The following is a 23,880-nucleotide window of genomic DNA, read 5'->3' on the forward strand; positions in this document are numbered from 1 at the left end:
GAGGCTGACTTGCTCGCTGGGATAAAACCAAAGTGAGGGCTTCCCTAGAAACCTAAACTGTTTTACGGTGGTTCCATTCCTATCTCTCAGGCAGGTACCAACGGGTAGCATTGGGGGATGAGGTTTCAGACCCTTGGCCTCTTAATTGCAGAGTGCCACAGGGCTCTATCCTCTCCCCCATGCTATTTAACATCTATGTGAAGCCGCTGGGAGCCATCATCAGGAGTTTTGGGGTGCAGTGTCACCAATATGCGGATGACACCCAGCTCTATCTCTCATTTAAATCCTCACCAGAGTTGGCTGTGAAGACCATGTCCAAGTGTCTGGAGTCCGTCAGTGGATGGATGGGCGAGAACAAGCTGAAGCTAAATCCCGACAAGACCGAGGTGTTACTCGTGGGTGATAAGAGAAGGTTGGGAGACACCGACTTGGTGTTTAATGGGGTGAGATTACCCCTGAAGGACCAGGTCCGCAGCCTAGGGGTCATTCTTGACTCCCAGCTGTCCATGGAGGCTCAGGTCTCGGCAGTGAGCCGGGCAGCTTGGTATCAATTACATCTGATACAGAGGCTGCGACCCTACCTTCCTGTGCACCTGCTCCCACGAGTGATACATGCCCTGGTCTCCTCTCGCTTAGACTATTGTAATGCGCTCTACGTGGGGTTACCCTTGAAAACGGTCCGGAAACTCCAGCTGGTACAGAATGCGGCGGCATGCTTGATTAAGCGTAGCCGTCGGCGGGAACATATCACCCCGGTGTTGATAATAATAATAATAATAATAATAATAATAATAATAATAATAATAATAATAATAATAATAATAATAATAATAATAATAATAATAATAATTTTATTTATTGGTCGCCTATCTGTCCAGGTTAATGGACACTCTAGGCGACTTACAATAAAAAACAATACATCATATACAATATACAAAATAAAACACAGTCATAGTCAATTTAAAATCAGTTTCCAATTAAAACATCATAAAACTAACCCTCCCCAATCCCATAGACCAGCCTGGTTTTTAAGGCTTGGCGAAAACCTGTCAGGGAGGGAGTATGTCGAAGATCAAGAGGTAGGGAGTTCCAGAGGGTGGGGGCCACAATCGAGAAAGCCCTCTCTCAGGTCTGCACCAGCCTAGCTATTTTAACTGGTGGGACCGAGAGAAGGTCTTGTGAGGCTGATCTTGTCAGGCGGCATAATTGGTGACTCTGGAGGCGCTCCTTCAGATAAACTGGGCCGAAACCGTTTAGGGTTTTAAAGGTCAATACCAACACCTTGAATTGGGCCCGGTAGACAACTGGTAGCCAGTGAAGATCCATTAACACTGGAGTGATGTGATCACGGCGACGGCTGTGCTTGATCAAGCGTGCCGCCGCATTCTGTACCAGCTGTAACTTCTGGACCGTTTTCAAGGGTAACCCCACGTAGAGCGCATTACAGTAGTCCAAGCGAGAGGAGACCAGGGCATGTATCACTTCTGGGAGCAGATGACCAGGAAGGTAGGGACGCAGCCTTTGTATCAGACATAATTGATACCAAGCTGCCCGGGTCACTGCTGACACCTGTGCCTCCATGGACAGCTGGGAGTCAAGAACGACCCCAAGGCTGCGGACCTGGTCTTTCAGGGGTAATCTCACCCCATTAAGCATCAGGTCTGTAATACCCAGCCTCCCTTTGTCTCCCACAAGCAACACCTCGGTCTTGTCAGGATTCAGCTTCAGCCTGTTCTCTCCCATCCATCCACTTACGGATTCCAGGCACTTGGACATGGTATCTACAGCCAACTCTGGTGAGGACTTAAATGAGAGATAGAGCTGAGTGTCATCCGCATATTGGTGACACTTCAGCCCAAAACTCCTGATGATGGCCCCCAGCGGTTTCACATAGATGTTAAACAGCATGGGAGAGAGGATAGAGCCCTGTGGTACTCCACAATTAAGAGACCAAGGGTCTGAAACCTCATCTCCCAAAGCTACCCTCTGGTGCCTATTTGAGAGATAGGAATGGAACCACTGTAAAACAGTGCCCCCCATTCCCAATCCCTCAAGGCGATCCAAAAGGATCTTCACTGGCTACCAGTGGTTTGCCATGCACAATTCAAGGTGTTGGTATTGACCTTTAAAACCCTATACGGTTTCAGCCCGGTTTATCTGAAGGAGCGCCTCCAGTATCACCAATTAGGCCGCTTTACAAGATCAGCCACACAGGACCTCCTCTCGGTCCCACCGGTCAAAACAGCTCGGCTGGTGCGGACCAGAGAGAGGGCGTTCTCGGTTGTGGCCCCCACCCTCTGGAACTCTCTCCCCTACGAGCTCCGACATGCCTCCTCCCTGATGAGTTTTCGCCGAGCTTTAAAGACCTGGCTATTCAGGCAGGCCTACAGGAACTTTGAGGTGGATTAGTTTCTGATGTATTAATTGATGTTTTTGATGTTAGTTTAATTGATGAATGTGTTTGAATTGTGTATTGTATTTTATCATGCTGCTGTAAGTCGCCTAGAGTGTCTGTTAATTCGGACAGATAGGCGACTAACAAATAAAACTTTATTATTATTATTATTATTATAATGGAGAACCAAGATATGGTGGACTGTTAAAGTTGTGAGCCCTTCCATCTTATGCGGAGGTTGCATATATGCGTAAATAAAACCATACCACGATACCTTGCGGAACGCCTCTTCCGATATGAACCGGCCAGTGCACTACGTTCTGCTACGAAGGCCCTCCTCCGGGTTCCAACTCACAGGGAGGCCCGGAGGGTGATGACAAGATCTAGGGCCTTCTCAGTGGTGGCCCCCGAACTATGGAACAGTCTCCCCGAGGAAGTACGCCTGGCGCCGACTCTGCTCTCCTTCCGGCGCCAGGTCAAAACCTTCCTATTCTCTGAAGCATTTTAAGTTACACTGATTTACTTTTTAAAATGTTTATTGTATTGGATTGATGATTGTATTTTAGTATTATTTTGTTATTCATTGTATTTTTATGCTATTTTATGTTCACCGCCCAGAGAGCTATTGCGGTATATAAATTTAATAAATAAATAAAATAAATAAATAAATAAATATATCCTAAAGACAGTGATCTTCATTCCAATGAAACCAAATCTTGGGTAGGCAGTGGAACCCCTGGAGTCTCTCACCGCGTGAAGATTGGGGTGTGCACAGCACAATCTTGGGAATGCCCTCTGAAGATAGGACTCCTTGGCTGCAACAATGTTTTCATTTAGACACCAACAAAATCTTTTATATTCTCCCAGGATTTTAAAGTATTTTTGCATTAAAAATTTACTGTGTTGTTTTTATCTGTTGGTTTCTGCTGTTTTATTATATGACTGATGTATTATGATGTATTATGAACTTCAATGACAGGTAGTTTGTAAATATTTCCAAACATAAAACAAATTTTAATGTTGATATAACATTGCCAGCACCCTCCAACAATGGTGTGATATGCTGCCAATGCATGCACATTAGCCATGAATAGAAGGTAATTCTTTGTCAGAGTCAGACCAATGGTCCATCTAGCACAACATTGTCTACAGTGATTGGCAGTGGAGGGTTTCAGGCAGGGACCTCTCCTAGCCCTATCTGGAGGTGACAGGGATTGAATCTTGGACCTTCTGCCTACAATGCAGATACTCTACCACTGAGCTACTGCCCTTTCCTTCAGGGGTCAATTAGAAGAAACGGTGCTTGGTTTGTCTCTGTGCATATCAGCATTTGTTGTATCCCAAGTGTGCAACTACAACTTCCAAATATCCTTATTTGTCTGATGCAATATCTCCTTTTTTCTTTTTTCTTTGCTGTTTTTGTGTTGTTACCAGATGTATCAACTTAGCAAGGACTTCTGAAATTTTGAAAAACCACAGTTTTGTGGAAGTAGGTGGTATGAAATTTTGAAAAGCATGCTGATTCATGTCATTTAATATGTTTTGGAGGGTAAAGATTTATGTTGTTTAGGTAATAGGGAAATGTATACACTGAAGTTTAAAAAGTTCCAGTATTTTTTTGCATAGTGAAAATTATTATAATGGTGTGGGTCCCATATTTGCACTCCATTCCCACCCCCCAAGTTTTATAGCAGCTTAACATATCATTGGTTTCACCAAAGAATCCTGGGAACTGTACTCTGGTGACCAGCATTTTCGATTGGAGGAGCCCCTGCTCCACACTACAATTTTCAAGGTTTCTTTTGGAGAAGGAATCACTGTTGAATTAGATAAATCTATAAAGTAGATATGCTCTCTCTGTTTGTCACAGTCATCAGATATCATATACAAGTTGCTTGATGATGCCATTTGCTTTCTTTCACATTAAAATAAGTTATTTCCTGCATAATCTATTCTCATCAGACTAATGTTGGATGGTATTTTGGTATTCAGTTAATAAATCCTTTCTTGCGATGGGTGAACTCTCTTCAGTGCAATTTTGGATTTGGGCTTGGTAAACAGAGCTATTTTGTAAACAATAGAAAATAGCTCTTTTTTCTCCCAATAGCAATTCTGAATTCAAGGTTTGTCACACTCCATGTGACATCGGGTATGCACGAGAATCCCAATGCTTCCCTCAACCCTGTATTCTCTGCCTGCCCATCCTCTGACTTCCCATTGATTTGGCAGAAGCAATGATATACAGGTTTACTGAAGACTTCTCATTCCTCCCACTCTCCCTACTACCTAGAACACAATGACAGTGCCCCAGGTACCAAAGAATGTTGTAAATGTAGTTTCCAGGATGCCTTAGTTTCTAGTGTGGATATCAGACATCACAGAAGAATATGTCCCAGGGCTCCTTGACCCAGGATGTTGCTGCACATACTCACAGCAGTGTCTCAAGTGCAAGGAGACCTGGAACATGTAGTTTCCAGATCACCCAATGACTCACACTTCCTGCCATCTTCTCATTGTTTCCTGGTCCACTGAAATGAAAGCAGTGTGACGCACAGAAATACATAGCACCCAACAACCAGCAGATTGTCAGGCATTTGGGTAGTACTGTGCTTTCATAGATGGCAGTCATCTGATATCATTATGATGTCAGATGATTGGCTAGTGGTTGATCATGCCTACCTGTCAGAGTCAGCATACTGGGGTGGGGCAGAGGAAGATAAAAGGTTGGGCCTGCTGGGCCAAAAAGGTTCTCCACCCCAGCTTTATGGTTTACCAATCATGTTGCATCTGCACACACTTAAATAGCAGTTGGTGCAATTAATTCAGCACATTATACATTTTTATTTCTAAGAAATTCAATAAGTGTCCAGATTTGGCATCTGTCTGTCACAGAAGCTTAAAAGCGGAGAGCCTTGTGGCATCTTAAAGACTGACAGATTTATTGTATTATAAACTTTTGTAGACCATGTTAAAAGATTAAAATGGTTGTTGCTCTGTAATTTTAAAAGCTGCTGATCCTATCTTCTAAGCAGTTGAAAACCTGATCTATACAGGAAAAAACTGTTGATGCCCATATCTTTCTATATCTGTATTTGCACAAGGCTATCATCAAACTGTAGATGGCACTGCAAACTACAGCAAGATGAGAAGCTGGGGCCACTACTCCCCCCTGGGCCTTCCTCCCTCCCCCCTGAAATGGGAAGATCAAAGTCTTTCTCCCCTTAGTCTCCCTCTCACTACTGCTGGCACAAAACGGCAATGAAGGAGAGAAAGTCTTTTCCCCCTTCATCCCACTGTCTGTCTCCCCTTGGTTCTCCTGCAGCTGCTGCTAGTGCTGAGACATCTGTTTCCTCTTGGTTCTCCTCCCCCCACCACCAGTGGGACAGAATGAAGGAAAGAGTTTTTATCTCCTTCATCCCACTGTCACGGCTACCACCACCACTGCTGGCAGGGGAGGTGGACAAAGGAGATACAGGCTGGCAAGGTCTGGGAAGAGTGGGGGGTAAGCTGGGTTGGTGAGTGAAGCAAGCAGGGGCTCAGCCCCTAGTAATTCATACAAGTCAGAAGAGAATGCAGTTTTCGGTTATTTTTCATTGTAATGTGACTTCACTTTCCTTAGACATTTTTGTATTTCAAAGTCTTTATTTAAGGTGTTGAACAGATTGGGAGAGCCAGATAGGAATAAAAGCAAGCAACTGTGCTATAAAGAGAAGTATACCAGCAGCTGCAATCCTAAACGTGCCTGTGATGGCAGAGTCCCATTGGTTGGGTAGATGTTAATAAACAGATTTGTATAAGTGAGGAAACATGAGGGAAAAAAACATTTGTGAGAATTCTTTCCATGATCTCCTAACCATTTTATAAGCTACTGTTAAGATGTAGAAAGAAGCCAAGTATATGAAAAAGTTTCAGCTGAAATTTTGCCAGGTTGGTTTACCAAGTAAAAATGTGAGCCTTCTGCACTACAGAAACTCCAATTTCTGGTCACTTTCGAGCCACTTCTCATTTTCCTGGTATCCTGGAGGTTTGCCCTGATTAACACACAAGAAAGCAGTGAGTTCTTCTCTTGCTGCTACTGCAAGGCCAAGCTAAAGATAAGCTACCATGATGGCAAAGAGGGCAAAACAGCCAAGCACTTTGATAAGGAAACAAGGAGCCGAAGGCAGACTGGTGCCCACACAGGTTTGCAGGCCTCGGGTCTTGGTGGCCTTGACAATCCTCTCTCTTTGGGTGAGGATGGCATTTCTAGCCCCCTCCCACTTCCCAGGCCCGGTGAGACGGAACTGTGCAGGTGAGCAAGGCCCAAAGAACACCTCCCAGGCCAGCTTTGGGTCCATCAGGAAGAGACTCAGCAGGCTGGGCTTCACTCCCGAAAGGGAGGCCAGTTCATCCATGTGATCGACATATTGCACCTGTAGGCTGATGTGCTGGCTCGGCACATACCTAAAGACAGCAGGAGAAAATTGGCAGGCATTAGTTAGGCTCCAAGGAGCACTTAGAATGGTACAGGCCGGTTCCTGCTTGGGTTTCCGTAAAGCCGTATACACATTCCCATGCCAAGTGCAGAATTTGCAGGTGGATTCAGCTGATTTTAATCCTAGGAAGCAAGTCTCAGCATTTCCAATTGCAGCATGCTTCCCATTTCCTGCAAGAGACTTCATGAGCAGCACTACAGGGTTCCCTTTCCTGTGGATAAGAGAGCAGTGGAGACTTACAGTCTCTTGGGAATATTTGCTTTGCTTACAAATATGCCGGCCAACCATACTGGAAACAGATATGCTCCCTAGTAGGCAGCAAAGCTCATAATTCTGCATAATTCTGCATCAGGTCCCAAATGGCAAACTGGTCCCAAACTGATTCTCTGCCATCTGGTAGCTCAAGGGCTACCAGACTGCCCAAACTGGTGGTCAAAAGATGGTATAACCAAATAGAGACTGGCATAAAGATTGCTTCTTTGTACTGTTTTATCAATATGCATGTGCCCCTCAGCAATGTAGAGGTGTAAAGGAATGGGAAACTGCAGCAACTACACATTCTACACAACTACAAAAGCCAGAAATAAACAGCAATGTTCCACTTCACAACTAATACCAGCTAAGCTGGTACACCAAAGTCCCAGGAGAAATAAGCATCCCTTGCTGTAAATGGCTCCTTTGGGGAGAAGGGTGGGATAAAAAATTAATATAAACAAACAAACGTGGAAAGATTTTCCTACCGTTTCTCATTATATTTGATCTTCTCAGTAATGTCAGCCATCATTTCATCCTCTGAAGGCAACTTGAGCAGGCCTGAAAAATAACACGCACATATACAGTATATACTAACAGTGAGCTCAGTTCTCTGAGTGTGAATCCCCATCTAGCCAAAAGGACAGCTGAGGACCAAGACTTTAGACATCTTCCTTATGGATGTTGAGGAATTAAGCATTTCAAATAAAGGATTACATTATCACTGAGTAAGCCAGAAGGATTGTTTTTAAAGGGTGGAGGGATGTGGCTATTCCTAATGTATAAAACAGCTGATTAACTCATAGGCTGATGGACAAAAAGCCAAAGCCCCTAATTTTTTGTTTCTGGTGCACCTCATGAACTCACATTTCCTTCTCTCTACCACAGACCTCCCCCACATCTCTGTCCACCTGGCTGCTTGAGATGTGTCATTTGTCATCTCAAACTCAACAAATACAAGACGAAGGAAGCAATCTAATGCACACATCTGGAAGAAAGCCCCAATGAATTGCATCTGTGAAAACATGTAAAGGTTTGTGCTGTGAAAGATTTCGCCACCGCCGCCACCGCCGCCACCACCACCACCTCTTCCTCCCCTTGATCACTTTCATATTGATTGACAACATCACCATTCACCCCATTGACCAGGCACTTAGCCTTCGTGTTACCTTTGATTCTCCTCTCGCCATGGCTCTCCATCCTCAGTCCGTTGCCAAATTGTTCCACAACTCCCTTTTCCTGTGCAGCTGCATTACAAAAAGCTGTCGATTCTTTTCTGTCCCCTCAGATAAAACTCTTGTTCAAGTCCTGGTCATCTTGCCTACTAAAACCTTCTTCTCTCTGCCTCTCTCATAACTGCGGCCTCCCACCTCAGTCTAAGACTCAGATTTGGAAATGTGTGGCTGAGCTAAAAGTCACCTTTGCACAAACATGAGAAACCACCCACAAGCCTTTGTTGTTCCAGTGCAAATCAAGGAGTTCATTATTCAGGAACTAGCCCAAGCTTGGAACCGAGCAGAGCAATAGCTCAGGAACCCCTCTCATATTCCTCTCTGACTTACCCTTGAAGATTCTTGTGGCCCATCGAGCTTGGAGCTCAGATATTGGCATGATGGCTCCCAAAGGTTGGAGGAGGCCAATGATAGCCAGTGTGGGCTTTTCCAGATGTGGAGAGAAAACAAACTTATATAGTGGGATCTGGTTGTCCCTGGTCTTGATGACTCCCTCCTCAATGAAGGGGAAGGCATAGTTGTATCCTGTAGCAAAGATAGCAACATCAATGTTTTCCTCTCTGCTGCCATCTTCAAAAATCACACCTCTCTCAGTGAACTCCTTCACGTTTGGCTTCATGAGCACCCTGCCAGCAATTATGGCATTTGGTAGGTCATCTGCTGCAATTGGATACCTACTGAGGAACCTGCAAAGCAAAGAAGAAAAGAGACCTTCAAGTATTGCATAATCTTTGAGTGGATTATAGGGGATTTAGTATTGTGCTTGCAGAAAATTTTTGATTATGATTTATTTGTTGAGTGTTTATCACCATCAGTGTGCGTTGGTGCTTTACACAGTACAAGGGGATAGGCCAATGCTTCTTAGTGTGTATATACATATATATTGTTACATGCACCCAATCTCCATGAGGTTGAGAGACTTCAGGGGTTCCAGCGCTTACTCAGGGTTCAGTTTCCTTGGTATGAAGGTCTCTGGAGACTGTGGTGACTTTAGGATATGTGATTTAAATTGCACATATATACAACCTGAGCATAAGATGGTAGGGCTCATAACATTAACAGCAGATCTTGTTTCCACATTAGGAAGCTCATAAAATGAGTTGGCTCTCCCTGTCACTGGCTCTGGTTCCACCTACTCTTGGGCTCTCTGCCTTCCACCCCACCAGTTCCAATAGGCACCAGCCACCACTGGCGGCTACCTCAGGAGTCGCAGAAAAGGAAGAAATGATATAAAACAGCAAACAAAGATAGAGTTTGCCATTGTTCACAACTCTCAGAGAATTGTAAAATTCTCGTGTTACCTGTGCTGGGGTTTTAGACCATAGTTCTCATGGTTAAATCTCATATTCAGCTTCTTCTCTCCCCATAGGTTTACCAGAGCCCTGGGAAGCATATGGCGAAGGAGGTTTTTGAAGCGTGTAAAATGCACCACATCTAAGGGGTACCCGTCATCGGAGACACGATTCACCACCCAGGTGCCAGTTCTGGTGCTCAGAAAGATCTGTTAGGTGGGGAGTGGGAGACAGAAAAAGGGGCAAGTTAAGGAAGAAAAGCAACTCCGGACGGCTGCTGCAAGGCAAGTCTAATATTTTGCAGTGGAGTCAGTTCACATACTAAGGCATGATCTACACGTACATTTGGATGAGGTGGCAGAGTCCATGTAAGAGCTGAATAGGCTGTACCATTTTGGCATGCAGGTGAGGAATCACAATTTGGAATACTCCCCTACAGGGGGGAAATATGGGTTCCAGTATATTCTTCTCCGTAGGTAGAAAGTAGCTAGGAGAGGGTTGACATTCAACATAAAATTGGTAGGAGTAGAAAGGGCTAAGTGTACATTGCTCAACCTCAAAGCCACCAATGAATCGCTTTCAATTTAAACACTCACACAAAAGATTTTGAAAATTCCACATAATGTGCAATTTGACCCCAAGTCCCATTGAATTAAGTGGGACTTATTTTCAAGTAAACATTCATGGACTGTGTGATCCTAACCATGTCTACTCAGAATGAAGTCCTGTTGAATACAATGGTTTCAGGCTGCTTAGGTCCACTGAAAGAAGCTAACCTGTTCTGTTTGTTTCAGCGGCACTACTGGGCTCCAAACCTGACAAAAGTGCCCAGCAGCATTTCATGTTTAGAAGAATACAAGGCAAATGCTTTTTAAGTGAGCTGAACCTGCTTAGTGACATGGCTGAGGTCTACGGCGATGTCTGCTCCAGAATTTCCCAAGCCTATTACAAGGATTCGCTGGTCCCGAAAGTTTTCAGAATGCTTATATTCCCGACTGTGCATAATCTTCCCCTTAAACTTCTTAACACCTGTAAAAGGGATAAAGAAGCCATTTTCATGATGCTGGGCAAGATATATCCTTGTTGATTAAAATATAAAAGAAACCAGGAAATTTCAACATGCTTACAGATTTCTGAGCTGGACTGTGCCCCTAGTGGGAACTGCCATAATTGGAAAACTGTGGTCCTCGAGATGTTGCTGGACTACTACAGCTCCCGCCATCCCTGTCTCTCAGCCACATTAGCTAGGGCTGATGGGAGTTGGAGGCCAAAGGTACCCCATCCCTGTTCCAGAGCATCTTGCCTGGTACCTACATTGTGGTAATTGGGGTCCCTGGCAAAGAGCTTTTTATATTCCCAAGAGTTTTTTCTTTTATATGGTAAATGCTTTACTGCTTTATTAGTTGGTCTTTCATAGTTATTGTGATTTTAACTGAATTGTACTTTTAAATTAAACTCTTTTATAAGCCACTCTGAGAATGTTAGTGGTATATAAATGCCCATGATTTATTTATTTATTTTATTTAGTTAACAAATTTTATACACTGCTTGATTGCAGAAAACCTCTTAGCAGCTTACAAAAATTAGTTAGTTAGTTAGTTAGTTAGGTTAGCCTTGACCCACGTATATGGTTGCATTATCACCTAGGATATCCCAACCCCAATTCTAAATCCTGGGGTGGGTATAGCTGGATCAATAGTCATTGGACGGGATGAGGATGACCCTAGGTGGCAGCTCTTCTCACATTCTCTAAAGCCAATGAGAGCTAATGTGCCACAGTGGTTAGAGTGTGAGGTGGAAAACATGGGTAACAATCCCAGCTCACATCTAGTGTTGCAGCTAGGTTAGGGGGAGAAATTGACCACTGGGAGGTAATATGGAAGAAGAGGGCTTTGCTCTCTTCACCTTCTCCTTTCAATGTTACAACCAGATTCACTAAACCTCTCCACCTTTTATGTGAATGGGGTATACAAGTGATTAAGCAAATGTGGCTGCCATTATCACATCTGGTTTAATTCTTTAAGTGACTGTGGGCCTAGCCTGGTCTACCTCACAGGGTGTTTGCGAGGCTTAAACACTCCAGGAAACTAAATGAAACATCTCAGTTTCTTGAGTAATAAATACTGTGTGCTTCCAAACTGTCAAATCTATTTCCCCATGTTTCTTTTTCTTTTGCCTAGCAAACTCTCAACACAATATCTGGCTTAGATCCAAAATTAGGACAAAAATGTTATAATCAAGAGGGCAACATCCTCCTTATTTTCTATGTGTTGGGCTACTTTCATTTATTTATAACCTAGTCCCAGCCCTCTCCTCACTGCAAGTAGCACTGACATTTAATCATTCACCATGACAAATGAGGCAGTACAATGATGCAATTTAATTCAAACTGAGTCCTTCTCTGTTGTGATTTGAACTCACATCCTCTATATTCATGTCACATATACAAACTTCCCTTGGGATCAAGTAGAGTTCTTATCACTTTCGGCAGCAAACACATACTTTACACCCCCAAAAGGCTTAGCAAAGACATTCAAATATGAAAGTGCCTTGGGGATTTTGCTTGTAAATGGACTTCACAAAATTCTCAACCAGTTTACAACATCAAAAAACCCTCACCTACCAGGAAACAAATCCAGAGGAAAATAAGGATCTATGTGGTGGCCAGTGCAGACCAGAATAGCATCAAAGATGGCAGACTCCTGTTTCCCATACTGTTCGGTTACAACATCCCACTGGCCAGTGATGAGGAAATCTGGGCGTTTCCTTATGCTGCAGACACAGGCCTTAAAAGACAAGGTAGCTTATTCTTATGTTTGTTTTTTATAGTGATTTTTCATAGCAATGAAGCACATGAATTGTAGTATGCTTACAAAGACTCTGGGGGGAATTGCATAGCTGAATATTTACACTGTACTGTCAGGATTGGGGTCATGGGGATGATGTTCTTTTGAATTATTTTAAGAACTGCTCTTATGTTGAATATCTAGAACTATGAGCCTTTTCCTCACTGAGGTGATATAAACTACCCCAGGATAGTACCAGTTCAGATTATAGGTGGGAACTCATGTGCCTGCATGCTTCTCCAAAGTGGGTGGGGGTAGAGCCCTCTCCACACAGAAAACAAGAACAGTCTGGTGTTCTGCACATTTCCAATGTATGGTTCTTACAAAAATTGTACCACTTGAGACTGTAGATGAGGGCTCACGTGATTAAAACTCCCTATAAAATCATGTGAGCCCTCATCTAGTCTCCATACTAGAGTGAGCTTACACAAAAGGGCTGTAGCTCACCAATCAGAAGGTCTCAGTCCTTGGCATTTCCAGGCAGGGTTGGGAAAGACTCCCATTAGTAACTGCAGAGTGCCACTGCCAGTCGGAATCAGAGGGAAAGACTGGTCTCTCTGTTTCCCATTTTTCCAGTCTTAAATTCAGTTCGCCACATTTGTGAATGTTGAAGGATAGCTGTGTTTTGGTTCTCATATTGTTTTAGAAAGTGCACATTTGATCACTTCAGCTTGAAATGTGAACTGAATTTACATTCTCACTCAACCCTAGTCCTAATCACTCCAGCCATACCTGTAATTCCCTTCTTCTGTGCTTGTTTGCAAATTCCACAGCCACAGAAGAAGCCAAGGGCAGGGAGACAGAGTGTGCTACCAGAGTTCCAAGGCAAAGTAGGGACACTTCCCCATCTTCCAACACTGTACGCCAGCCTCCAGCACAGCACCAGAATATAGAGAGATTCATCTCATAGACAATGGAATGATGAAGATGGACTGCCTTCAAGTCGATTCCGACTTATGGCGACCCTACGAACAGGGTTTTCATGGTAAGCGGTATTGCCTCCCTCTGAGGCTGAGAGGCAGGGACTGGCCCAAGACAATTGATTAACTCTGTATTCCTACTCTATGCTGTGGGTCACTGCAGCACAGCTGAGGGAGATAAGGAGAGTCGCCTAGTTGCCCTGACACTTCCCTACCTTTCAGCACTGTGGTGCAAGGCTACAGTGCAGCATGGGAAGAAAAAGAAGTGCCTCCATGCTGCCTAAGAATGCAGGGACAGGCTCCTGTTCTGCTTCCCCTGGCACAATGAGTGAGCTTCACTCAGCACCCAAAACTCTGTGAAAGGCGGGGTCCAAAGCCCATGAATGAAGCTGTGAAGTTAAGGTTTAAGGTTTATGCTTTGGCTCAGCCCTAGCCCAGTCACAGGTTCACCTTCTCTGTGAGAACAAACCTATACACAGATGCATTAAAATCATCAGCTCTACTTGGTTATTTATTTATTATAATTGATGATGACAAAAAAATCTGCTGTCAAGAAATCATATCCTTTCACCTGGTCCTTTGCCACCTTTGCGCCACCTTTGTAGGATGCTACTGTACTTATCCCAAGGCAGAGAAAGGCTTTCTGCACATGCTCATGCATACTTCCTTCTTTATTAATTTTTGCAGCTGGTAGCCTGCAAGCATTCATGGACAGGCACACCCCAGCAGGCTAGTCTCAACTTACATCGCCAGGTCTCCTGGGGAAGACGAGATCTCAAGACTCAAGATGTAGAGCTTGAGAGTTTGACATGGTAGTGGGTAGTCTCTGAGGCAGAGCCTGGTAGCCTGTGGTGGGTCAAGAGGTAGTCTTTAGTGCTAAAAAGACAGCTCACATACAGAATTGGGTCTTAATGTGTTTCACAGAAATTCTTTAATAAGGAAAATCTGTAAACATTTATGCTTCTGTTTGAACATAGAGCATTTAAGTGGAATGGACTGGTGCATATACTGTAGAATTTGTTTGATACTGTTGTTTTAGAGCCTGCAACTTTGTGAATTTAGAATGGATAGTTTTGTATTGTTTTTACAAATTGCCCTGGATAAAGAGTTTCCTTGAAACATATTGGGAAGAAATTATCTGTGTGTAGCTGATTTTATTTTTTGTTCCTGGCTTTTCATACAACTGTTTTTGATCCTCTTTATTGGCGTAGTGCTTGGTGCTGCCTTTTAGCTGAATAATGAGACCTGGCTTCTTACCTTGAAACATATGTGTCTGAGCAAGTCAAAATGGTTTGCATACATCCTGAAGTACTCCATCACTTTGCTGTGGTGCATGTAGTTTGGGTACTCCTCGGGGATGAGGAAATCGCTGTAACTCATCATTTCTTTTGAGGTATTAATGGTCAGAGATTTGTAAATGCTGGCTTGGCCCCCGATGTCATGCTCCTAAAGGAAATTGCCAAATTAAGAACAAGGCTTCTAAAGCTGTGCATAGACAATATTTTTTCAGGTACTTGAAGGTGGAATGGTAGAGCTATTGTTGGCAAGGGTGCAGTCATCCAGGATCATGGGGGGTGTTAAAGACCCCTTACTTTTTGGGGAGCAGGATCCCAGCGGGTGCTTGTGTACAAACCAATCAGCACGAAAAGGGAGCATGTTAACTACTGAAACGAGTCTTCTCACTTAGCTAACAACATGCTTCCTCCTTTTGTGCTGATTGAAGCAATCAGAGTGAAAGGAGGTGAGTCAGTCACTGAGAAGACTCTTCTCAGTACCTAACACACACCTCCCCTTTTCATACTTCTTGGCTCCTAGGGTGAGTGAGAAGTGAGCTTCACAGCAAAGAACCTTGGTCCCCCAAATCCTAGTCCCACATTTGGGTTCATTTCAGAATTCTTCAAATCAAGTTTCTGGCAACATTTAGCCCTAGAGACAGAGAGATTTGAAGGGGGAGCCTATGCACACAGTAGTTTATTTTTGGTTCTATAATTCTGTAATTACAGAAGAGATGGTGAATCTTGAGGGTGTGGCTGCAAGGGGGCTTGCTGTGACTATCATGAAGAAATCTTGCACTTCTGAATCTGCCACTACACCACTGATTTGTTGGACCATGATTCTATACTATGATTTCTGATAGCACATTTTGGTAGGCTTCCATAGTGCTTCACAACCTGTTTAACCAGAGACTGTAGGGAGTCTTAAAGAATGAAGGTAGCTCATAACATCTTCAAGACTCTGGGGAAATGTTTCCTTAGCCATAATAACATTGCCTTCAACTATGAAATGGCAAAGCAATCAGATGCATAGAGATGTGTGAGAGATATTAGATCATTGTTGTCCCACATCTTAATGGCTTTGTCAAAACAAATATTCAGATTCTGCAAACTTTATCATTCTGTCATTCACACTTTGAGTGAGAGACTTCACATTCAATATACAAACTATTTTCATTGTAAGCTTTCTATGCCCAAATGCAAGATTTTGTATTTTGGAATTGGTTTCCTTCTTATTAGCTATGGCTGGAATTACGCTGGAAAAAGATCAGGTAATATATCATTTGTTACAGAGTAGTACAATAGAAGCTTGGATTTTACCTTGATGGCTCAGCTAACATACTTTATTAGAGCAAAAGGACAGAATTTCAAACAGGATTTTTTAAAAATCAGGATGGAATGCTTTTATTCAATATTGTAGAAGACAATAGTTATAATAGTTATGGTTTTACAAATTTTTGAGAATGAAAATGATTAATTTGTATATATGTGATTACTGTTTTTGTCTTGAGGAACATAGCTGTATATGAATTATTATGGATTTGTTGGTACTGTCGTTTGCTTCCTTGTCTGGATTCATTATTTTGACTGACTTTCCTTTATGAAGCATATATGTTGATGTACATCCATAATTTTAAAAAGCATTGAAATTTTAACTGTTTGAATCTCCTGACTGTTTTAACTTATGATTTTGACAGGTTCCAAATATGAAATATCATATGCCATCATAAGCCAAGCCTCACAACCTCTTTCCAAAAGAAACCAAGCAGAGGCCTCACCCATTATTTGTCCCCAGCTAAATGATAGCTCCTTTCAGCTATCAAGATTTTTTTTTATCAAAATGGTGATGGAGACTAGGGTATTTGATAGAATTTTGCCCAGCCATGAAATATAACTTTGATCTCAAAGCCTCTTTTTCTTTCCCCATAAATGCTTTAAGTAGCTGTATATGGAGCAAAAACAAAACAAACAACAAACAACCCCCCCCCCCAAAAAAACACATTCTCTTTGCTGGAGACAGATATCGATGCACAGGACAGTCTTGCTATTTGCAGCTTATTGACATTTTCCCGCTCTTATGTAAGACGTTGACTTACCTGGAACCTCCACAGTCCCCCTATGTCTTCACTTCTCTCAAAACATGTTGGCTGAAGGCCTTCATCCAAGCAGCATTTAATGGCAGTTAGGCCACTGGCCCCAGCTCCTATGACAGCAACCTTTTTTGCCATGCTGGCCTGTATCAAGAGAACAAAAGGCGGTTATAGCCTTCCCCAGTCATTGTCCAAATGAATGGACATATTGCTGGCATTACAAGACATTCATGTCCTGCAAAAACAGACAGGATCAACTGTTTCTTCCACAGGTTTCACAAGGGATTAGGGTAAGTTTCATCCAAGCCAATATCCTCTTGTGAGACACAATCGATACAGGCAGTCCCATTACTCAATAGTGGCCTTTAATGATCCAGTGGCGGGGGCAACCAGGGGAAACTGTCTCCTACCTGAGGAGTGCCATCCAAGCAATGGATATCCTTGTAGGAACAGTACCCCCCCCCAGTGTTTTCCACTGGTTAAGCATTCAAACCCCTAAATAAATTTAGTTCAGCAAAAAGCATTTTATGGTACAAATCTGCTGCAAATACTGCCAATTTTATCTCCTCTTTAAAGACACCGATAGATTTTTTTTTTGTATGCAGATATGATTATACTTAAATAGCGTTGTGGGTTTTACAATGGCATTACAGAGAATGACAGGACATTGCAAACTGTGCAATACTCTGTTTGGTCCATCTTTCTCCACTGGGTGGTATCCCCCCCAGTCCATTGAAATCGATTTCCTCAAATATTCTAACACATGTTACAATCTATAGCTGCCATGTTTTCAATAAGCTTGGTGATGCAACGTGCCAGAGTACAGTAGCCTACGTGTCCATTATATATTATATATATATATATATATATATATATATATATATATATATATATATTAAGAAATATTGAGTAGACCTTTACCCACGTTGATCTACTCCATCTCTCCTTGTATGTAACCAACAGACAATATGTTGAATTGCTCTTTACTATCTTCATTTAAGATCACCTGATGAAAGGGTTGGGATCTTGTAGTACAATTATATACTGAATTCTTTCAGATACCGACAATATAATTCCACAAAAATCCCTACACATGATGGCTGATGTAGTTGTCATATAGTGAAGGAGTAAACTGTCTGAATCTACTGTGAGCATTACCTCAAAGAAATGCCATTTATTTATACTCACTTGTTTTGCATTGGCTGCTGTTGAGGTCCTCTTATCTCTCTCTTTAAACTTAACAAAAGTTTCTCTTGGAAGTTGGGTGTGAAGAAGAACCCCTTAGAGGACTTTTCTGTTTCTGAGTTTCAGCAATTTTAGGAGCTAGTGCTCTAGAAGGGTTACAGTAGGGCTATCTTGGTGTCTTTTAAAACAACCTGACAATCAAGCCTCCCATTATATAAAGACTAACGACATTTCCCAATTTAGCCCAAAACATTTCTGTGATGAGTATCACACTATGCTGTTTATTTTCCTGATGGCAGACTGCCAAATCACCAAAAGGTTATGTTATCAAAATGTGTCACTTAATAAAGTTCAGATGATATCTGCTTGTTTATGCTCCTGCAATTTCTAGTAATCAGTTACATTTGATAAGAGGCAGGGACATTCTCATTAGCCAACTATTTTTGGCTGTTTTCCTGAAGATTGACTATTTAAATCTCTAAAAGGTTATTGTATCCATTAAAGTCAAATAATATCTGGTTGTATATGCTCCAGCATTTTCTAGTAATCTATTACATCTGATAAGCAGCTAAGGCAGCCCCCTACCATGAGCCAATGTGAGGCAAGAGAATTTGTTTATCCTTAAGCACAGCAGAATGAGAGACAGACCTGACTCATGGAGCACAACCCACCAGGAAGTTCTGTGCAAGCCCCAGTCCAGAGAACACTAGAGAATCTACTTTTGATTAGTGCCATCAATCCATCCCATAAGTGACCTTGCAAGATGGATCCTACCTAGGGCTCTAGGGTGTCCATCTACCCTCTAATGTAAAATTATGTGACTTTTTGAGATAGGTAGGAAGTTGATAAAAGGAGGAGAAGTTTGGAATTCTTGGATTTGGGAAAGATAGGAACCAGGACAAGCGATTGGTGAACTCCTATCAGCCCAGTTTGGAATTAACCAGGCAATTGCAAACTTTCTCAGCAAGTTTTTGAAACCCATCTGTTTTCTGAAAGTTGTCTCAGTTTGTAACATTGGCATATGCTTGTAGATAATGCCACACTGTCCTGCCTGAAGACAGAAATTCTGGACACACCCGGGTCTGTGAGTCTTTCTCTTTTTATTAAAGTAACAGCAACTTCGAAAGCCTTCCAACTCATCCAACTGACTATGCTTTCTAAGAACTAATTTCCCTGACTAACTCTATGCACGTCTTCAAGCTACAGACATTGAGGCAGCAAAGCCCCCCTTGCACGCCACCTTAATAGGGCTTGACTTTCATGTGAAGTCATTGGCTCCGCCTTAACCCCAACTGTTCCTCTTTGCACCTCTGAATTCTTCAAGAGTGAGGTGAGGGGGGTTGGATCTCAGGTTTCTCCTCTGAGTGGGGAGGGCTAACAGGTCGGGAAGGGTGGGAACCTGCTGGGTATCTTCAACCTGGCAAGGCAGTTCCTCCGGTGTGGGCGAAGGGGGTGTGTCCATCCCACCAGTCTCTGACAGTTCATTCTGCAAGCCCTCAGGGGTTTGCCCCAGTCCTCCAAGTCCAAGTCCCCCTCCACTAAGACCCCCCTTCTCCTGGGTTACAACATCATCTCTCCTCCCATGCTGAAGCTCTCCCCACCCCAGGGGATTGGCCTGTCTGGATAAGCTTCGTGGAACTCTCTCACCAAATGTGGCGCATGCATGTCATCCGCTGACTTCCAAGATCGTTCTTGGGGGCGGTACCTCAACCAATGAATCAAGTATTGTAGCTTCCCGTGGCGTCTACACATGTCCAATATCTGCTCCATCTCATACTCCTCATGATCATTCAGCAACATGGGTGGAGGTGGGATGTCCATCCCCCGATGGGGATCTGGCAGCTTTTCTAGAGTGAGCAGAGGGCGATGAAAATCTGGGTGGACCTTCAAAGTAGGAGGGAGACAGAGGCAAAAAGCCATGGGGTTAAACTGAGCTTCCACTTCAAAAGGCCCTAGTCTTCAAGCCTGTAACTTTTGACTAGGAACTCTAGTGGGCAAGTAACATGTAGACAACCACACTTTGTCCCCAACCTGGATTTCAGGACCAGCCTGATGATGTAGATCTGCCTGCTGCTTATAGTTGGCTTTCGCATGCATGAGTTGCTCCTGAAGCAGATGCTTCACGGCTTGCAGTTCCTGCACAAACTCTGCTGCTGCTGGAACCATTGGGGAAGTGCTGGTGTGGGCCAAGGTGCATGGATGATACCCTAGGTTGGCAAAGAATGGGGCCTGCTGCATCGAGGCATGCACAAAGTTGTTATAAGCAAACTCCACCAAAGGCAACAAGGTCGCCCAGTTGTCTCATTCGTAATTTACATAACAGCGGAGATACTACTCCAAAGTAGTGTTCACTCTCTCAGTCTGTCCAACTGTTTGGGGGTGGTGCACTGAGGACAGCCTCAACTCACTTCCTAGCAAGTGCCAAAGTGCTTGCCAGAACTGGGCAGTAAATTGGCTTCCTCGATCTGAAACCAAGCTGGAGGGAAGCCCATGTAGCTGGAAAATGTGCTCTACAAACAGCTGCACCATCTCCTGAGCTGTTGGCAACCCTGTGCAAGGGATAAAATGAGCCATTTTACTGAAGGCATCCACCACCACCAGAACCTTTAGTTACTGTAAACTGCCCAGAGAGCTTCGGCTATGGGGCGGTATATATATATAAATAAATAAGTAAGTAAGTAAGTAAGTAATGGATACATTTCGCCGAGCCTTAAAAACCTGGCTCTTTGGACAGGCCTTCGGGATCCCCGGGGTGGGCTAATTTTTCTATGATTGTTTTAAATTGTTTATTGATTGCCCTACATTGTTCTATACTGCTGCTATTTAAAATGGTTATGGTTGACTGCATTGTATTTTATTCTGTATTTATATTGTATTTTATCAATTTCAATGTGTACGTCGCCTAGAGTGGCTTTGGCCAGATAGGCGACACAAAAATTAAATTTTACTTTTACTTACTAAGTAAACAAACTGTTGTCTTTCCTTGGGAGGCGGGGAGATCTGTGAGGAAATCAAAAGTCACCATTTGCCATGGCCGCTCAGGTGTGGGAAAGGGTTCTAGCTAGCCCACAGGTGGTCCCTGTGCATGTTTTGCCCTCATGCAGATTGGACAAGATTGAATGTATCTCTCCACATCGTGCTTAACTTTCAGCCACCAAAAGCCTCACCTGACTGTTTGCAGAGTCTTAAAAACCCCAAAGTGACCAGCTGTGAGGGAGTCATGACACTGACAAAGAACCTTAGATTGCAACTCCCCAGGAGAGACAATGATACAGCAGCCCTTCTCTTTGTGAGAAGCCCAGTGGTCTGTCCTGCATTCCCTGCTCCAACTCTTGTAGCTGCAGCTGCACGAATGGGTCTTTCTCTTGAGCGCTGCGCAATCCATGAATCCAGGCAGCTGGCAACCACTATCTTATCCAGTGGGATAATGTGACATAGTGAAGTAACTGGTTGATCCTCCTTGTACTCAGGCTTGCGTGACAGGGCATCTGCCTGGCAATTCTGAGTCTGAGGGATATAATGGATGCAAACGTGGAATCTGGTGAAGAACTGTGCCCAACGCATTTGACATTGGTTCAATTTCCAAGCCATCTGGAGGCTCTCTAAATTCCAATGGTCAGTGTGGACTTCTACTTTGTGATGCTTCCCCTCCAGCAAGTGACGCCAGGTTTTGAAAGCATCACAAATGGCCAGGAGTTCCTTCTCCCACACTGTATAATTACACTCAGCTTCCAACAGCTTTCTAGAAAAGTAAGTGCAGGGTCGCAGGCCCGCCCCTTCAGCACTGGCTACAACAACACTGCTCCAATTGCTGCGTCTGAAGCATCATTTTCCACCACGAAAGGCTGTTGAGGGTCTGCATGCTGGAGTTCTGAGATGGAGAGTTGCTTCAATGCCTGTTGAGCCGACTTAGTTCAACGAAAGGGTCCTGAACCCTTCAGACAGTCAGTAAGGGGAGCTGGCTTGTTGGAGAAGACAGTGATGAAACAACGGTAGTAGTTGGCAAACCCTAAAAGTCAATGAAGGTGTTTCTTGGTTTTTGGGGGGGTGCCAAGAAAGTACACAGCTCACCTTCCCCAGGTCCATCTCAACTCCCACAGGGGAGATCCAATACCCCAAGAAATCCAAAGTAGTCAGGTCAAGCCCCTACTTCTCCAACTAGGTGATGCTCTCTGTGTCTTTGTAACACTGCTCTCATGTGAGTCTTGTGCTGCTTGCGGAAGTCTGAGTAAATGAGGATGTCATCCAAATAAATTATCACAAAGCGATCCAAATAGTCCCGAAAGATGTCATTCATGAGATTTTGGAAGACAACTGGAGCACTCAAAAGCCTGAAAGGCATGACTAAGTATTAGAAGTGTCCATAATGGGTCTTGAAGGCGGTCTTCCATTCATCCCCTTCCTTAATTCTGACCAAGTTGTAAGCCCCACGTAAATCTAGTTTGGTGTAGATTTTTGCAGAATGCAAGCATTCCAGCATTTCCCCAGTTACAGGGAGGGCTATCGGTTGGAGATGGTGATCTTGTTCAGCTCTCGATAATCCTGGCACAGGCGTAACTCCCCATTTTTCTTCTTGACAAATAAAAGGGGAGCCCCAGTGGGAGACTTGGATAGCCGAATGAAACCATGCTGCAAGTTAGAGTCCAGAAATTCCCGTAACGCCACTAACTCCGGCTCCAACAGGGAGTAGATGCACCCTGATGGGATATGCGCCATGGACAGCAGATCTATCGCACAGTCATAGGGGCAGTGAGGGGGCACTTGATCCACCTCCTTCTTATCAAACACATTTCTATAAGCTTGGTACTTTGCAGGTAGATGCACCTCTTCAGGCAGAGATGTAGCAGCTAGAGTCAAAGGCTTTGGGTCCCCAGGAGGCTGGCAGTGCTGCTCACAATAGTCTGACTGGAACATTATGGTAGCCTCCTTCCAGGAAATGGCAGGATTGTGTTGAGCCAACCAGGTCATGCACAAGACCACTGGAAAGCGGCGCAAATATACCAGATAAAATGACAACTACTCCACATGCCCAGGCATTTGTACCCTCAGGGGCTCAGTAGCCCTGGTGACTGCTACAGACTTCAACAGCTGCCCATCTATGGTCTCCACTGTGAGGGGTGACTCGAGCTCTATGATGGGCACCCTGTGCCTACAAGCGAAGTCCAAGTCCATAAAATTACTGGAAGCTCCTGAGTCCAACTTGGCAAACACTTAAACTTCTTCTCCCCCATCCAAGTTAAACGAACCAGTAGGTGTAAAGCGGATGTCAACAGGAAAGGTTTAACTTGAGGTCACTGACGTGCAGATATTCCCAGCTCTTGGACCTCTACAAGGCCTGGGATTTGTAGTTTCCCTGCACCGGTGCCCTTTCCGACTTGGTGGGGTAGGATTGGGCCATATGCCTTGCCTTCCCGCAGTACAAACATAAGCCCTCCTTCCTCTTTTCCTCCTCTGTCAGGTGAGACTGCACCCCTCCAATCTGCATAGGCTCCACCCCAACTGTGATGAGGTTCCCACACCAGGGGGATTATGGATGCGAGGAAGTGGGATGGGGGGCAGGGTTTGATCCACCTCTGCCCTACGCTCCAGGCGACGTCCCTCTAACTGACTGTCAATCCATAGACAAAACTGCACAAGTTCTGAGAAGGTACCTGGTGGAGGAGCTCAAGCCAACTCATCCAACACCTCCAAACTGAGCCCCTGGAGATATAAAAACATCAGTCCAAAGTCATTAAAATCTGTCTCTTGGGCCAGGATGTGAACAGAGTTAGTATAAGTTCCAACTGAGTTTTCCCCGTTTCCCCAACTGCCTGGACACTGTTTCTTTGCACTGGGGGTCCCAGAAGATCTCAGCCATGGCATTCACGAAGGCAGTATACTGGGTCAAGACAGGATTGTTTTGCAGCAGCAGCAGGATGG

The 23,880-nt window shown here is 43.9% G+C and overlaps 1 protein-coding gene across 2 annotated transcripts; it reads right to left on the reverse strand.

Annotated features, from left to right (window-relative positions):
• Positions 1-5,899: 5,899 nt before the first annotated feature.
• LOC133387699 (flavin-containing monooxygenase 5-like) lies at positions 5,900-18,170 on the reverse strand. 2 transcript variants are annotated; one of them, XM_061633042.1, is made up of 10 exons: positions 17,965-18,170; positions 16,783-16,920; positions 14,670-14,858; positions 12,270-12,432; positions 10,533-10,675; positions 9,656-9,855; positions 8,685-9,040; positions 8,292-8,369; positions 7,611-7,683; positions 5,900-6,838 (listed from the first exon to the last, which is right to left on the reverse strand). In XM_061633042.1, the coding sequence occupies exons 2-10, from the start codon at positions 16,912-16,914 to the stop codon at positions 6,484-6,486; spliced, it is 1,689 nt and encodes a 562-aa protein (XP_061489026.1). In that variant the 5' UTR covers positions 16,915-16,920; positions 17,965-18,170; the 3' UTR covers positions 5,900-6,483. The 2 variants fall into 2 exon arrangements, with proteins under 2 accessions (XP_061489026.1, XP_061489120.1); XM_061633136.1 differs by lacking the exon at positions 8,292-8,369.
• Positions 18,171-23,880: the final 5,710 nt, after the last annotated feature.

Source organism: Rhineura floridana, chromosome 1, assembly GCF_030035675.1.
Source record: "Rhineura floridana isolate rRhiFlo1 chromosome 1, rRhiFlo1.hap2, whole genome shotgun sequence".
Taxonomy (NCBI): Eukaryota; Metazoa; Chordata; class Lepidosauria; order Squamata; family Rhineuridae; genus Rhineura; species Rhineura floridana.

Coding starts and splice junctions, on each gene's coding strand:
- LOC133387699 (XM_061633042.1), bottom strand. CDS start 16,914: ATGGCAAAAAAGGTTGCTGTCATAGGAGCTGGGGCCAGTGGCCTAACT. Junction 10,676..12,269: donor TCCTCTGGATTTGTTTCCTG/GTAGGTGAGGGT, acceptor TCCCTTTTACAG/GTGTTAAGAAGTTTAAGGGG. Junction 6,839..7,610: donor ATCAAATATAATGAGAAACG/GTAGGAAAATCT, acceptor TGCTGTCTTTAG/GTATGTGCCGAGCCAGCACA.